Below are 17,157 nucleotides of genomic sequence, written 5' to 3'. Positions count from 1 at the left end.
AGAAAAATAAATAACCTCATCTTTGAATTAAAGATGAACAAATAGAAAATCTTTATCGATTTGATAACGAAAGGTTATAATGCTAGACGTTCTACAACTGGCAGAGCGAAGAATAAACAAATTCAGGAAGTTCTCACTTGAATTTCCGGAAATTTAATCATTTATATCTCAATTGTATTTTTGTGATATTTATATTCTATTTCGTTTTATCTTTTGCATATCAAATGTCTACAAATTGAAGGGGAAATATGGAAACTAATATCGAATTAAAATTATAAAAAAGCAGTTTTCCATAATATTATTTGAAAACAACCATTTTCTTCCTATATTCGAATAGATTCATTCAATTTTGGTTTTGATTACTTTTGTATAACTGATTATATAACAAGTTTCAAAGCTTGTTTGGCAGAAAGACGAATTGGTTGTGTTGAATAATTTTTATTTTATTTTTTAAATCTATCTAGGCAAGAGGTAATCGAATCATATCAGTTAGAATGAAAAGATGTTAACGGCCGGATACTGGTTTTCCATATAACAAAAATTGGATTACACATGAAATATCCGGTTACGAATTTTTGCGCGAAGACCCCCCTCCTGTAATGTGAACCGGCGATTTTTAAGTGGATTTGCGCACTAAAATCACAATACATACGTTTTTCACGGGGTGCACGTCGGTAAAAACGGCTTAACAAAGGGTATATCGACAAAAATTCCATTAAAAGGAAACCAGCAACTCGTTCTGTTCCAGGGATCATTTGACTGACCACTTGGACCCTTTATAGATTGTAATTTTTCAGCTAGTGTGGTCACTGGTCATCGGACGTCCGGTTTTAGACGATGACCCCCGGAATAGAAATTTTCAACCCCATGAGATATCCTTGTGGGAAAATCATAGGTCCGTTAGACTAGACGTCGTCGATTACCAGTTCTTGTCTATTTTTAAACAAGACCTGTTTGGTAATTTGATTCCTGCTTACGAGGGATAGCAGACAGGATGAGGAAAATAATAATTGGATTCTCGGTACTGGAAATGAATACGGCAAGTTACACCGGCAAAAAGTCGATTATGTCTGAAACGACCAACTTCGGAGTAGTTCTTCGTCCAAAACGGAATGATGTACCGTATTATTCCTATATACCGGCAATTCTATCCGATTCAAACAGGATTCTTGATACGCTTCCATCGAACAATGATCGATGAATTATTAATTGAAAGTTGCGAAAAGGAAAAATCAACAGTTTCGATGCAGCGAACTTTCCAGTGAAAACAAAAATAATGCCAATCAGGTATTGCTAATACGTTCTCCATATCCCAAGAAAATATATTCTATCACGAAAGTAACGGAAATTGATCTATATCATTTCATTTGAGTGCTTCATTTTTCGTATCAAATATCTGTTTTTAATTTTCATTGCAAATGTTTTTTCGTTAGAATTAAACTTCCTTAATTAAAGGAAAAAGATTTTGGATCTGGAAAATTGCAGTCCAATAAGTCAAGAATCGAGTTCTCTTAAAATATACTATATCAAAATGAAACCTCTCATTGAAAAACTCTTGGGATATATTATTTCATATGTCAAGTAATGTACGCAAACGGAGACAATTTGAAGAATCAAGATCTCGTCTCATTCACAATCGATAAATTATTCATTATTGATAACCAAGTGAACTATCAACTTTGAGTATATGCAAAATAACTGGTTTCTTCTCAAAAAATTTTCGTCAACAACTCATAAATATTCACGAATGGAATAGCAACAAACGTAGATGAAACAGCATAAAACTATACGTTAATTCTTATATTATTTGTTAAATCATCATGATCATGGTAATGATTTGTTGGAAATCATTTCTGCGTGAAATCCTAGAACCTTAGAGTAATAAACATAGATAGAGGGAGCATATGTCCTTTTCAGTGAGCAAATTTCGTCCCCAACATGAACTATCAAATTTGACATGAAGCTCGCGGCAATGAAAACATATCAATGATACGATATTTCACTAAATTCGCGAGTTTCTCCACAAAGAACGCACTTCTTATGTCCCATAGTGAATCAACGTTTCATATCAACTCAAAATATATTGATATTAATACCTAAATATATCGGATATTCAGAAAACAAACTTCAAGCGCGCCAAACGACGTGAAACAACCGATTACACTAGGAGAGCAAAAGTTATCAAACCTTGGATTTCAGCAGGTAGATACAGAAAATAATATATATTCTGCTTATTATAATTAATAATTATATAATTTGATAATTAGGAAAATATCGGATTCCAAATATTCAAATTTGCATATTTGATCGAGAATCACTCAAATAAATAGATTTCATTCAATATAATATACATTCATAACGATATAGCAAAATTGTGGATTTGAAAATATATCAAAATCCGACAACGTAATCTAACCATGTTGGGGACAGGTAAAAATTGCGTATATTCCCTCTATCTATGTTTATTACTCTATGCCTAGAACCGATAGAGTAAGTCCAGCAAATGAGAGTTTCAATTTGAGTTCAGGTGTTCGAATATAACTACAGCTATTGTGTACACATAAAGGTTCAATTTCTGTAACGTCATCTAGCAGCAGTCTCGGCCGAATGCAAATCTGGACACGGCAAGCAGACGATTTCCAGAAAAATACATAAGGGTAGACAGACGTCGCAGATGAATAGGTCCGGACAAGTCTCGGGATTTGGTTAAAGGGTAGAGGGTTGACGCAAATATTCGCAAAAGTACATAATGTTGTGTGTTACGAACCGGACAGCTGTATAGCTTAATGCGATTGTCGTCGCAGTCGCATTCAGTGTTGACGAAAATATTCGGTTGCTGAACACACATTCTCAATATGACAGATTGCATCGGATTATGCATTTGCGAAGAGAGGACAAACACGTGCTGCCCCAAAGGCTTACAATACAAGTTTCGTGTCTGGTGAAGTGTCTTATTTGGTTGTCACCGCAGTCGCGGCAAACTGCCATCTGCTGTTTTCGTTAGATGAATCTGGGAATTATGATTGATAGATATTAGGAATCATTGCGTATAGATTTGGGGCGATATTTGCGTGGGCGGAAGGATTTATCAGCTGGACCACCCTCTATATTTGAGCATAACATCGAATTTCAATGAAACCCATCTGCATAGTTTATTTCACTCCCCGTCCCTAAAGGCTTCTATTGTTTCTTCAACTCAGCTAAGCCACCATGTTGACTGAGCGATCATAAACTCTACAGGGTGTTTTCAAATTAGACGTGAACCTTAGGGACGTGCTAGTATGACCAAATTTGATTATAATTTTGGATTATTTTGGTGGCCAGCGAGAAGTCCGGATCTATCACCGTTAGAATAGACGAAGCAGAGAGAAGATTGAGAGTAAATTTCAGGCGGAAAGTAACAGTTAAAGGAATAAGAGCGCACGTGCTTGTATAAGGAATTGTGGTGGTCATTTCATAATTTATGAATACATTTTTAACTGGAATTTCGAGTTCAATTGCAATAAAAAATATTTAATTCAGTACTTTCCTTTCTTTGCTTCTTTCCCCTTTCAAATCAAAACCTGCTGAAACAAAACTAGTGTCTGCATTCTAACGAAAACTTATTAAGGAAATAAAGAAGGAATTTGGCAAGTTTTTAAAATAATTTCATCGTACCTGAATTGTGGAATTCGAAAGTTGCAAGCAAATTGATTTTAGAAATTGATTTTTCCTTTCTTCATATACTAACTTTTAAATCATACTAATTCTTATTTAGAGTCAAATAAAGCATAGTTTTGCTTTTATCATATCCTTATTTGATGAAAATAATCCAAAATTCAAATCAAACTTGGTCAACAAAGAAAATTGAGGAAAAATAAAGTGAGGTGAGAATTTTTTTGAAAACCACAAGAACTCAAATATCTCGGAAACTATCGATTTTCGGTTATCAAAAATATGGTTCAATCGACAGCAAATTTGGGATACTAACACCTTATTTTATTCAGTATTCTATATGAAAAATAAAGAAAGCACTGACGTGAAGTCAAGAGCTTTTGAGTGCTAGTTCATTCATGAGCCAATTGTTCGATTGAGACTACATAAGGATGATTCCATTGGCACTGATGATGACATGAACGAGCGACGAAAGCATCTAACTTCACATCAGTGCGCTTTCTTCAAAGTTTTACTATAATCTGCTTCCATTTTCTATGATTTTGATGACGCCATCAACAAGACATTTAGCAAGAAGCTTTGGACCGATTCTGAATAGATAATCCGTATAAGAATTTTACAATTTTCTCCTTGAATTCTCTGTTTCTGATGATGTGATCAGCTTGATATTATAACAACCAAAATCTGGCCATAAAAATATTGGGTAACTTTTTTCGATATTTTATTGAAATTTTCATGGTTCTAGTTATGTAATCAACATGAAATTTTGCACGAAGATTGAATTTCGGAAAATTTACGAAATTCCTCTGCATTCCAGATCCGAACTCACCCTGAAAATTTCAGTTTGTGAGTTATCGTGTTAACGGCCGGAAATTCTTCAATTTTACCAGTCATCAGTGAGTCGAATCTTATCGTATGAGACCATCCCCGAAATTGATATAATAAGAATGAGAAATTGGGAAAGCATATTAATACGCAATAAGATAATCCGATAAACATACGAAATGTTACGCAGAGCATACCAGGAAACACTACAATAAATAGAATAAATTTGCCTTCAGGAGGATTTTCTCAACATTTGTTTTGAATCTTGAAATGGGTCAACATATCGAAACGGCTAGAGAAAATATTTTTAAAACCTGTCCCAATAACGAAAGTGATCTCCCAATTAGCCTTTGATGTCTGAGTGGACGCATATGTGATCCAATTTACTCCAAATCGTTTTTGATTTCATCATTTCCTGAAGATATTTCGACTTATTGAATTGTGATAATACTGATTGTAACTTGAACTGATAATTCAGCGATTCATGGAAATTTTAAATTGTGTTCATTACAAACAGGTATTTAAAATTGGTTATTTTATTTCATACAATGAATTTCAAGCGAAGAACAGTTCGTTCTTATATCGATTTATATTCTTTTAATATTTTATATTTATTCGATATTCGACTTGATGATAATCGTCGGGTCATTTCGTTTAATAATTCATTATATTGTTATATTTGAAGATATCTTGGTTTATGGAATAGAATCTTCGAATTATAAATTCTAAAACTACAAACGTACCCGTATTGGGTGGATAGCCAGCTTTTCTCCTAGGATAATCGCAGATGGCTGGATGCTGAAGATCGTTCCGTTGTCTTGAGAGAAGTTGATGCAGATAGTTGTTCTGTTCCTTGTCAACTGAAAACGAAAGAAAAAGGTTAGGCTTGTATTAATTGATTACAAAAGCATTTGTAAATTATGAGATTATCTCCAAACCAACGGCAGATAATTGCTGATCGTGCTAACAAAGATTGCATCCTAGTTTGATGAGTAACAGTTTCCATTTGGCGAGCAAGAACATACCAGAAATGGTCGGTTTGAATTCGAAAGGCCAAGTGAGTTCTTATGTAACCTAATACGTGATACTGCTCATCACCTACATAAGTACGTTTGATAATAACTCTCTTAGTTCGGGCTCGAAAATCTCTTCCCACATTCTATTTTTTCAAAACCTAATTGATCATCAATATTAATTACACAACAAGCGGTAGACAATCGTATATTCCCCAAATGAATTATACAGTCAAAATATCAACCTGTGTTCAATTAAAACGCAAAGGTGAACCTATCCAGATGGTAGTCTAACATCTATTAGAAATAATAAGTATATGGGGTGTTGACAAAATATTTGAGTCAATTTTTTCAGCATTATTAAATTTTGGAAACCACTTTTGAAAAGAGGAGAAACAAAATGTTCTCCTAAACATAACAGTAAGAAATTATCTCGGAAATTCTGTTGCAGTGAAAAAAGGTTTTTGAATACTCTCAGAAATACATACAAATCTGCAATTTAATTAAATATGGTACACATTTATCGCAAATGGCTCTCAAAGTTTTCAGAAAAAAGTACAAATTGAATCAATTCTATTATTAATTGATTGTGGTATTCTAGACGAAACCTAAACTTTGAAAATTATTTGAAATTATAAATTATAAAATTATTTCATAATGTAACTCAAACCAATATATTGTGAGAGGTTATATGTTATTTCAATCTACATATATAAATAATATGAAGGAGAAATAAGAAGTTGGCTCTAAAATATATTTTTCTCAGGTTCTGTATCAATATTGTTCAGAACATTAAAAACTGGACTTTTCTCCCTTTTGTATTATCTTTCGTGTGTAATAGTAAGTAGTAAATTGTTCTTTGAACGGTTTCGGTTTTTGGAAATTATGAATCGAAAGTATTGTTTCCTGATTAAAGAAAGATAATACTTTTTGACCGTAATCAGATTGAAAGTATAGGAAGATAGCGATTCCGTCTCTGTAATCCATCGAACATTTGTTCTATGATTCGGAATTCTCTATGGAAAATTTGGGTCAAGGAAACTTTCCCTTCCGTTCGAAATAAGCTACCCGTCGATATTTTTTTTTTATTTCCCCAATATCGTGAGTAATTATGAAGTAGGTGAGCACGTAGAATAGGCCTTTTAGGATCAATAAAGAAAGTCGAGTGCCTATTATTACCCGCCCTTAAACTTGTGACGAGGGGAGTAGGAAGATGTTTTGTTTACCTCCGTCGAACAATGGACGTAATATAAACGTGAATGTTACTCGATCTGAACGTAACAGCCTATCGAATGTCTCCAGGTTTGTTATATATTTAATGAATGGAAAGCGGATCCGTGATATATAATTTTGGGTATCCTGGATTTTTTACAATCACAAATGAAATTTCAATAGAATTATGTGTTACGAAATGAATCGAATCAAAATGAAAAGGTAATAATAAACAAATTGTTTTTTTTTTAATTATGTCTCATTTCGTAATGTAGGCCAATTATTATCTTCATATACATTTCATATACATTGCAAATATCATTTCGCTATTTTTCTTAATCGATGAGGATGCAGTTATTTCTTCTGCATCAAATTTATTTAATTTTGATAACGCAATTAATGTCCAAGGGGGTAGAAAAAATGAAATAAAAAAAGAGTAATCGGCCTTCTGTTAATTGAGTTGTTCTCATTTCCGAAACTCAAATGAGGAAATGCCTGTCACAGGGAATCCGATAGCGTTGAATCCAATTGGGCAAGAAGCTTATTTTTAATTTTCCAAGAATCCCAATCAATATAATATGCCAAGTGACCCCTTTATTCTAATAATAAAATTTCCAAAATCTCAAATGGATGTTTTTGCAAAATGCGGCTATGACAGCTGGCTGTCTGGAAGTATCGTAACACTTTCCGACAAAATTTTCAGATGTTTCCTCCTTGAAAAATAAGAGAATAAATTAATGATGTTGACATTTAGTAATGTTTCATCTCACGCGTTCCTGCTATTTGGGTTAATAGAAACACCATCATTGTTTCCTGCAACCAAAAATGATACTTCTTTTGTTCATTGTCGGTCCGGATTGTGCAAGATCGCTTCGAACAACTGAAATTGAGGTAGATGCGGTAGATTGTCGAACAATAAATTTTTTATTTGTGAGAACGGAAGATGCTTGTTTGCAAAATGTCGCCATTTAAGCAATGAGAGATTAGGAAAGCAAATGTCAAGAGATAAACTTGTTTACACTGCATTATGCACGAGTTTTTAACCAGACTTGATCTCCTGAGGAATGTCGAAATAGGCCGAATCAGGTAAGATGGATATCGTGGCGTTTATTTTGAAAGATCAACCTCTCCAGATGATTTATTTTGTTCTCCGGAGTGCCAGCTGGTTACAAAATGATTGAATATTTTTCTTGGGGAACAAGAAAATTTCCGAAATTAATATATAAGAGAATTTTTTATGGATTAGATACAAGTGAAATAATAATTACTCTTGGGGCAGGAATTGGGATTTTTTCCCTCTAGGTATAAACAACTTTAGAAAAAAATTCCGAAATATGATAGATATCACAAATAAATCTAAAATGTAAAAATGAATAATAATTAATTAAACGAAATATCAAGGTAAAATATCCACATTTTCTTAAATTTTGATTAAAAGGTATATTAATTATTTCTTTTTAATCTTTTTTTCGATGCAGTCTAACGTCCGGAACGGATAGGCCACGCCAAGAAGAAGAAGAAAGTCTAAAATGAGATTTCACAAAGATTTGAATGAAGAAATTTACTTGGGAAATAAATATCCGATATCAATAAGAAGATAAAGTTATATACATGTATTTAGGGATTCGCGGCTTGATTTTCATTTCAAAATATTTGAGATAGACTTGATTTCAAGTCAAGCTCAAGTCGAGTAGTAGTTTTTCAATCTCAAGTCAAGTCAAGGATTTATTCATCAAGTACTTGAATCATATCAAGCTACTTGATTTTAAGCAGTTTTATTGTGTAGTATCACATCAATAAAAAAAATGATGAAATGAGAAGGAATCTGGCAAAATTTATTTATTGAACTTATTGTATAAAAGAACCGAAAATATCAACTTTTTTGAAATAGAAACAAAAATTAAATCACTATAATTCATAACAAAATAGAAAATAATAAAAAAATAGAGTTTCTTAATATTGAGAAACCTCCAGGCTTTGTTTGATTTCATAATTTTCCATCCAGGATCAAAGACACATGAGGCATCTTATAGATTTATCGCGTAATCTGTTGCGGGTTTTTATAACTCTAAGAGCAGCTCTGGAAAATTGTTTTTCAACCGGAGTTGAAGATGCTGGCACTGATAAAAAATTCTTGGCCATTTCGGCCAAGTTTAGAAACATATTTCTGAAACTACCAATAGATTTCATAGCAATGTGAGAAAACTACTAATAAAGTCACATTGGCGAATGCTTCAGTCTCTCGGCGCTGAGCACGCACGAGATTGTAGAAATATATGCCGTGCGACGCGTGCATATCAAGCTCAAGTAATATCAAGTAGCTTGATATCAAGTCAAGCAATAATTATCTAAAATCACCTCAAGCTCAAATGGTTATTTTTCACAAGCTTGATTTTCAAGTAAAGTAGTTGGTTAAAATGTCAAGCCACTTGGCTTGATGAATCCCTACATGCATACAATACAAAATGGTTGGAAAATGTTTCAACAAAATTAAGAGTCGTTTGTACTAGGTACCTTAACATCTGATTTGATGATCTGTGTGTCCACTAGATAATGAAGCATTTACAAAACCTTTTAATATTATATTGGTTTCCGAGAGAAAAATAAGCGAGAAATGAATAAAAATTTTCGTGCAGTCCCCGTACGTTTTCCGTTGAACCGAATGCATCAGGTACTTAGCATTTATTTTACTACACTCATATTACTCGCCGGCCTTAACCCACTTAGTGCGTTGCTTTAAGACTTTGTTACGTAATAGCCGGTTCACAAATACCAACTTCCTTTAAAAGGACTCGTTTTTAGGTCTCATTACAAAATTGATTCGGTCGAATCAGTGCCAGTTTGTACTGAATATGTCAACGAAATATGGACAGGTTTTCAGAAACGGGACGGTATGACTTCTGCGCTCAGACTTTTATTAAGGAGCGGCTTTGAGGGGAATTTCAATCTTGGCGAGATATTATGACGCCATAACTTTCTTGATCTTATAGAATACAGCGTAACATAATTTAAAATGAAATTTTACGATTTCATATAAATTTTGTTTGTGTTGGCCTACTTTTTGGTTACACCCTTAATTATGTTGTTTCTTCATCTTTGACCAGGAGAACAATTTTTGCAAGTAAACACCCCAAGAATTTAATATGTAATGATTCATAGTTTTCGAGAATTTTTTGTAAAAAGAATACTAAGATACAAAATTTAATTAGGACTGGTACACACACTTTTATTAATATTCACCTTGCGGTATAAAATATTGTGTTTATACTTACACGTTCGAAATTTTAGGTAGTTAATTTTGGTCAATATGAATTTTTCAAAATTTGGATACTTCATTTTTTGACTTAAAACTTCATTGATCATAATCTCGAGCAAGAAGGAACAATACAATAAATAAATTTTTGTATTACATTTTATTCGAATAGCTATCACAGTTTTCAAGAAAAGACATCGTGGGCTGAACAGACTTGAGATTCACGGCTTTGCTTGATTTTCAAACTACTTAGTTTGAGCTTGACTTGATTTCAAGTCAAGAAGTAGTTTCTCAATCTCAAGTCAAGTCAGGTATTTATTTATCAAGTACTTGAGTCATATCAAGCTGATTGATTTTTAGCAGTTTTATTGTGTAGTGTCACATCAATTAAAGAAAATAATGAAATGAGAAGAAACCTTGCAAAAAACGCTCTTATTTATTAACCTTATTGTATGAAAGAAACTAGGATGTCAACTTCTTTGAAATAGAAACATAAATCAAATCACTATAAATCATAACAAAATAAAGAATAATAAAAAAATAAAGTTTCTTATTATTGAGAAACCTCCAGGCTTTATTTGATTTCATAATTCTCCATCCAGGATCTAAGACACATGAGGCATCTTGTAGATTTGTCGCCTAACCTATTGCGGGTTTTTGAACCTATAAGAGCAGCTCTGGAAAATTGTCTTTCAACGGGAGCTGAAGATGCTGGCTTTGATAATCCATGGTTATTTTGGCCAAGTTTGGAAAGATATTTCTAAAAGTATCAAAATCTACCAATAGATTCCATAGAAATGTGAGAAAACTACTAATAAAGTCACACTGGTGAATGCTTCAGTCTCTCGGCGCACGAGGAACCCCCTTTTTTGGTCTGAGGGCACAAGATTGCAGAACTATATGCCGTGCGACATGTGCATATGAAGCTCAAGTAATATCAAGTCAAGCAATAAATATCTAAAATCAACTCAAGCCAAGCTCAAGTATGTAATTTTTCACAAGCTTGATTTTGAAGTCAAGTAGTTGGTTAAAATGTCAAGCTATTTGGCTTGATGAATCCCTAGAACAGACGGACGGACTTTATTCGAAATTCAGATTTCATTGGTGGAGTCAACTTTTTTTCTCAAATGATTCCAAAGATTTTAAAACTTTTTCAACGAATTTAGTAAATTGCGAATCTGAGAAAGTTCCAAATCTATTGTAGCGGCTGAGAAAGAGCAGATACGCTTAATCCGCTTGAAGCGTTGATCGTTCATTCTAAAGTATAATTATCGTTCGTACTGTTTATATTCGGCAACTTCGATAAGTACCTAAATATTAACAGGCTGTCATTACGTAATTCACATTCACATACTCGGTTGATTTATTAAATGTTTATTATTGATGTGTCCCAATTACTTTCGGCAAAACTAGGATAGCAGTTTTTTTTACGGTCGGCTGTTCGGATTACTCTCATTCTGCGAAAAGCCAGGTTGTCTATCAAAGCGTATCTCCGCATAATCGTCCCCAATACAATGTTTGCGTTCGTGATATGTCTGATTGGTTTGGCATTTCCTCGATCCTGTTATAATGTAACGCTGATAAGGATGAGTCATTTCCGAAAAAAATAATTCCAAACTGGATCATCGCCTGTCTGTGTCCATTTTGCGATCTGACCCTATATTGATGGAAAATCTAATTCTTGCGATACGATGTTTGAACGATTGATAATCCACAAGAATACCAAGTTTTCCATTTCGAATGTATCGTGATTTATAATGATAAATTCGAAAACAATTTAGGGTTATTACAAATTGGTGGATGAGCAGGTTTATGATATTTCACTGCTTGATGGTTTTGCCTAAATTGTATCAACAATATACGAATATATTTCATTCTTTAGTCTGATTTTCTATAGAGACGTTTCCTGATTTTACTTTATTTAATGTTCTGTCGCCGAAAAAGACTGCAACTGTTTTTGTCGTATTTACATTGAATCTCCATTTCTGGAAATATTCCATCAGTTGATCTATGCCCATATGTACCTGCCTGGTTATGACTTTTCGTGTAATACTAGCATAGAATAGCACATTGCGGTGCAAACTACATATATTTATTATTATGTTGAACACCAGCGGCCCATGATCGACTCTTGGGGTACTCCGTCTCCGATTCACGTTATCGTCGACCTCCTACCATCTATATTCACCCTTTATTCCGTGCAGGTACTAATTTATTGGTCGGTAGTTCGTTGGGTCTTTTTTGCCTTTCCATCATATTTATATCTGATCATATTTCTTACTCAACGACTTATCACTTATTATTCAATCATCTCCATCATTTTCTTCCCGTTTATTTTTCTGATTATAATGCTGCGAATTGTTTGTATCCTTAGTAATCCGACTGAGATTTATCCGTTAACCTCATTTCATAATTCCAGTCCTGTAATATCAACGTCAACAAATCAGAACCGAGACGACATACCGTTTCACACTGTCAAGGTGCTTCAGTTATTTTAAGGTCGTACTATATAAGAACAATTATCAGCATACTGAGTAATATTTCATTCAAAGTTACACTGGATAAATGCGTTAATGAAATTACATGTATACTCCCACATAGAAATACAGGACAGGAGCCAGTAACTGTTTATCAGTGAGAGTAATGATCTTGTAGAAAGTTGTTCGGTTCTGTTTCTAGAACCAGTGATAACAATGGAAACTGCAAGAAAACATAGGAGTAGAAAAGCGTAAAACTCTTTTCGGTTTGACAGAGGATACTGTGATGACGCATTTGAATGCGAAGTAATAAATGTTTCATAATCGTGGAGTGTTTTGAAGATGAATTTTACCTAATAATGAAATGCGTCACAGAATTAAAAAACTGTAACTGACGAAATCATACTCTTGGATTCTATTCGAAATTTTGATGTATTTCCGTTATGTGAAATATCCTCGAATTGATTGAACGAAATGCATTACGAATATATTCCAGTTTTCAAGTCCAAACGATTACTCAGGATAGGTGAATGCGGTAATCAAGATTTTGAATGGGGAAAATCTGGTTCCAGAGATTCAGTAATTCAGAATATTTTGACATTCAAAATATTTCAATTCGATCGAATTGAAACTCAATATCCGTATGTAGAATAACTACATGAATATCCATGCAAAATTTATGAGGATTGAATTGCTATGCATGAAATAGTAGATTATACAGCAAGGGAATAAAATGCATGATTTTTTCCCAGGTGCGCTTGTAGGCCAAGAGCGAAGCTCGAGGGTGATTCAAAGCAATGAGGTAAAAAGCATTCCCGAGCTATATATGCTATTTTTTGCAGCACGCATCAACTATGCACCTAACAATAATTTTAATTGGAAAAATCTAAAAACAATGAATCGATTGTCAATAAACATTTAAAATTTATGAACCCGAAAATCTGGACGGCATACAAAACTAAACTTCATTCCCATGACGAATGATAAATATTGATTTTGTGGAAATCAAAAAAGTGTGTTCGCATTTCCCAAGTTTATGAAAAAAATATTGAAGAAGCTGCTGCAATAATAGTGGTGAGTTATTGCCTCAAAAATCCTGCAAAATTCACGGTGTCTTCATGGAAGTTTGTAATTGATATTTGATGAAACAAATAGATAAAATTTATAGCCAGAATGTATTCCTAGTAATACCTACTAGGTATTTTCCGAGAAGGCGATCAATTTTAAGGCTCTTCGGTCTCATTATTATATGTTGAAAGCGAGTCTTGCGGTCAAAAATAATGTTGACAGCAGCAAGTGTTCACAATTTCTTACTAGACAGGCATGCTCAATTTCTAAACGAAGCTTTAGATGAAAACTTCCTAATGGCTGAGGTTAGGTTAGGTAGCAGGAAGTGTTCACAATCTTTTACTAGACAGGAATTTTCAATTAAACTCAGCTTTAGATGAAGACTTCCTAATGGCTCAGGTTAATTAAAAAAAAAAAATCGATTTTAATTGAAAAATAAATTTCTACTCTTTCAGGTAGCAACAATTTTTGACATTGTTGGGACGTTGATATTGGTGATGGACTGATAATGCGATCTATAGATTATATACAGAACTTTCTGTAAAAGAGTGTTAACGTTTAGTCTACCTACACGACTCACTGCTTTCAGCGCTCATTAATATTAGCTGCTGCAGAGAGTTATGTAGAAAATTCATTGACAAATAAGGAGATGATTGCCGAGAAATTTTTGTGGGGAAAAGGAAAACCATCCTTCAACTTCCAGCGAGTTGAAAGTTGTGAATATTAATATACTGAATAATTAAATTAATATCTTTGTTCAGTATTAGTGGTGGTTACAATATTAATATTAACTGATTATGATAAAATATTATCAAAATGTATTGGCCAAGCTTTTTTACCGAAGGGAGTACAGGACTGCCGATTTTGGTGGAGTAAAATGCATGAGTGTAGAATTGCCTTCTGCAACGAGTATTCGACGATATTTTCTCATTTTCTATTTCAGTCAAGTTTTGTGAAATCTTGTCGAAATTCAATGAAAAATTCAAATTATATATCCTAGTGAATTTTGTATTGTATCTTGGCAGTTGGTGTGACTGTTACGAAAATTGACAGATTACAGAATTTGAATATGAATCATACGTTTTGATTTTGAAATAATTTACAATTACGCATTAAATTCGTGATTTATGTCTGACGAAATCGATTTAACACCACCAGAATTAAGAGAAATTGCGAATAATGTTGCAAATCATTTCACTATATCCAAATTATATTAATTGACGTTTGTTGAAATTTGATAGGATTGGAAGTCAGTATAGATATAGTCAACTACAGAACGCAAAATATAACTGAAAACGATGCTGTAACGAGTTCATTATAGCACTGTTTTTAGAACTTTAATGAACTCATTACGATACTGAAATAGAGAAATTAATTTATCCGCAATTCCAGGTTTTTGTTCGTTCAACATGAAAATCTTCTTAGGTTCTTAAAATTTTGACGATGGATTTCAAGTGGAAAAGTGCGCAAGAATGAATGCGTAAAAGCAAACGAATTCACATCATTAATTTTTTGGTATATCCAGATAAAAATTGAAGGTTTAAACATCAATAGTTCGTAAAAGGAGCGGTAGTTGCCTACGTTTCTCTCCTTTCCGAATCACATTTTCCGTTTTCCACCCACCAAATTTCGAAAGCCATTACCTAACTTGACGGAAAAGTGATGTGGGCCGATAGCCCGGCAATTTTCGGTCCGACCCATGTTTCACAACAACCGTCGCAATTCACACATATTACATGCAGACGCTACAATTTCGACACACACCAAACACACACACAGAGAGCCGATCAACCTGAATATCGCCGCGCCCGCCCATGTGCTTGACGCGACCAAAAAAATCAATTGTTTTGTAACCAGGTCCAAAACGCGGTCTCAGTTGCAAATTCCATAATTGCGTACTTAGCGGATTCATGCCCGGTACAAAATGAAAGCGAAAGTTGTCGTTAATTCTGAGCCCACTACGCGGAACATGTTTACGCACAACCGAAACGGAACAACATAAAAAATTTACAACGGTACCTTCTTGAATGTGAAGCAGGCGTTTGATAGGGTCTGGTATGCAGGATTACTCATTTCAAACCTCGATAAACACTGAAAAAACTAGTAAATTCCAAATAAACGCAGGAGTTCCACAGGGTCGTGTTCTCGGGCCAATGCTATTCTTCTATATAATATCTAAACCTCTTAGAACAGTGGTTAATCAAATTGAAAATTAAAGAAATGAATCAGAATCTTATCAGATACTTATTATTCATTCTCAGAAAACAACCATGTCCTTAGTGATCTATTTATACCACAAATATCTCGGTATACATCTCCAACCTGAAAGCAGCACTCAATGAAGCACATGGAAATCAAAATTAGAGATTTACAATAGTTGCTTCGGAGGAGAAAATCTAGATAATTGATTGAAAATAACGTTTCTGTACAAATGTGTCATTAAACCTATTTGAAGATATGGAATTGAACTTTGGGGGTGTGCCTCAAAGTCAAATATTGCCATAATTAAAAAAAAGCCAGTAAAAAATCCTTCGATAGCTGGTCGGTACTACGTGGTATGTATCAAAACAATACCCTCCACAAAGATTTACCTACACCTTCCAACAGTTCCCAACAGAGACAATCAGAGCATATCTACAATTTGTCATAATAATTTAGGATTCCATTTAAACAATCTGATGCAACCTTAATTGACTTCAGTCAATGAAAGATTAAGGAAATTATGGCCCACAGAATTATTTAGCAACCGTCTTCTTTTTAATTTATATCTTTTTTTTTATATACTGCCACAACTTTTTGTTTATATCTGATTGTCTCAAAATTTTGTTTACCTAGCGTGAACTGGTTCAACCCTGCAGATTAAATAGAATATCAAAATAGCATTATTGCTACATAGTTGTTGTGTTGGCGCCTATTCCGAGAATTAGCTGGCACACATACACTGACCATCTGTAATTTCATCAGGCTACAATTATCAATCTCCGCTATTTTTATGTGTTTCTAGAAAACAAGTCAAAATGTGCATCTTTGTTATTATAGTGCCACGAAAAATAACGAAGACGTAATGGAATGAGTCAATTTTGAAGCAGATCTCTCTTGAATGGAGTAACCGAGAAATTTGAAATTTACAGAGTAGGTTCAGAACACCAGTGCTTGAGTTTGTCTTTATCAATGGGCAGAATCCGACAAGGTGTTCAAAATTTTGTGTTTATGATAATTCCGATCGAAATGAAATTTTGCACTGAGATGTAGAAATAAGAATTTTAAACTCCATGAAAATGATGATTACATGAGCAGAACCATGAAAAATTCAAGAAGAATATCGAAGAATTACCCAATAATAACTGACGGAATTGAGATTGAGATCATTTCGATGATGTCAAAAGTAAAATATTTTTAAATTTTTGGTGGGCATTGTTGTTCGACATTTCCAATTTGAGTAAATAATGTGAAATTGCTTTTATGCACCCTGAAAATGTAATTTTTTTGTCACTGAATGTTGAAATAATAGAAATTGGAGGTTTGTTTCAATGATAATGAAGAGTATTTTCATTTTTGAACTGAATTATCAAAGTTTTGCAACAGATCACGTATACAACTTGAAAATGAAGCCTCTTTATTGCATTTGCGAGCTTTCGAAAGGCGCGTACGGCTA

At 33.7% G+C, this 17,157-nt stretch overlaps 1 protein-coding gene across 1 annotated transcript in view; it reads right to left on the bottom strand.

Moving 5' to 3' along the window:
- LOC123674528 (ecdysone-induced protein 74EF) overlaps positions 1-17,157 on the bottom strand; it is a 196,162-nt gene that overhangs the window by 20,320 nt on the left and 158,685 nt on the right. Inside the window, exon 7 of the mRNA XM_045609423.1 lies at positions 5,223-5,339. Within this exon, the coding sequence (XP_045465379.1) occupies positions 5,223-5,339 (117 nt within the window). The remainder of the gene's footprint in view (positions 1-5,222; positions 5,340-17,157) is intronic.

Source organism: Harmonia axyridis, chromosome 3 (genome assembly GCF_914767665.1).
Source record: "Harmonia axyridis chromosome 3, icHarAxyr1.1, whole genome shotgun sequence".
In the NCBI taxonomy this organism is placed as follows: domain Eukaryota; kingdom Metazoa; phylum Arthropoda; class Insecta; order Coleoptera; family Coccinellidae; genus Harmonia; species Harmonia axyridis.
Note: the sequence above shows the minus strand (reverse complement) of the source record. Positions and strands in the feature narration are given on the sequence as shown.